This window comes from Pygoscelis adeliae, unplaced genomic scaffold (genome assembly GCF_000699105.1).
Source record: "Pygoscelis adeliae isolate BGI_AS28 unplaced genomic scaffold, ASM69910v1 Scaffold34, whole genome shotgun sequence".
NCBI lineage: Eukaryota > Metazoa > Chordata > Aves > Sphenisciformes > Spheniscidae > Pygoscelis > Pygoscelis adeliae.
The window spans coordinates 6,674,883-6,676,016 of record NW_008824658.1 but is presented as its reverse complement, the minus strand read 5'-3'; the positions used below and the strand labels follow the sequence as shown (position 1 = coordinate 6,676,016).

The 1,134-nt window shown below is 47.5% G+C and overlaps 1 protein-coding gene across 1 annotated transcript in view; it reads right to left on the bottom strand.

Moving 5' to 3' along the window:
• The window catches only part of PDLIM4 (PDZ and LIM domain 4), a 35,986-nt gene that overhangs the window by 25,367 nt on the left and 9,485 nt on the right, over positions 1–1,134 (bottom strand). Inside the window, exon 2 of the mRNA XM_009322729.1 lies at positions 613–697. Within this exon, the coding sequence (XP_009321004.1) occupies positions 613–697 (85 nt within the window). The remainder of the gene's footprint in view (positions 1–612; positions 698–1,134) is intronic.

The window sequence follows — 1,134 nt, the reverse complement described above, 5'->3', positions numbered from 1 at the left end:
CCATTAAAAAGATACAGCAAACCAAAACAATCCACCACCATGTGAAGTGAATCACCGCCACGGGATTAGGAGGGTGCGGTGGATTTTGGAAGCAGCCGAGACGGAGGCACGGCGGCCAAGGCAGGTGCAAACAGACCCTGGGCATGCTGCGCTCCAGGAAAGGCAGGCATCGGGCAGCGCCCTTAGGAGGGCTTCCAACAGCTCCATCAAAATAATGCTGACCCCAAGCTTGGTCACTGGCCGCGAGGGGGATCTGGTGCTGGGCGCTGCCCCCTCCGCAGAGCTGCCCAGCCTCCTCATGCCACTGGCAAGCTGATTCAACAAAGCCTAACTTGGGCAGAGGGCAATTACAGAGCTGGGTTTAAGCCAGATGGGTTCAGGGATCCAGTTCACCACAGGAGCCTGGGCTTTACCAGCCCAAGGAAAGCACAGCAAGACCTGCATGGAAAAATTCAACGAACGTGATGTTTTAAAACCACACGTAGAAACTCCTTAACCTCTGGAAAGACTGCAGGCAGAGCAGAGGGCTTTCCAGATTCCAGACATGGATCTCCTCTCCCCAGAAAAGCAAGCTGGAAGACCAGCCTGTGTGCAGGGCTGCTGCTGCCGTACCTGCGGTTCCGGCTCTATGTTGATCCGGTACGCTTGAGCCTTGCCATCTTCCAGAACAGGGGGTGACCAGGTCTTCCCTTCAGCTCTGCAATGGGAGATTAAGTAAACTCAACTTAAATTGCTCTTAAAAAAAACCCAAAAAACCCAAACAACAAAAAAACAGACTTATTAAAAAAAATAAACAGCCAACAAAAAAACAACCCAACTCAAACACATATATAGTATATAGGCCTGCCAGAGAATGAATATATATATGTATGTCTAAAGTTATCCTCAGAAATAGTACAGTGGTAAATAGAGAAGATGCCGGTTCCATGCCATTAAAACCATGAAGCTCAAAACCATTCTTGAACTATAGGCCCCAACTTAGTGTGGAATTTAAGATACAAACTTATTTCTGTTCAATAAATCAGTAGACAGGCTTGTGGTGGTTCTTGTTTTGCATACTCCTGGCTTTGCCCCTTTATTCTGGCCCTGAATCCTGAAATGTATTCTGATTATGTATGTGTGTACGTATATATA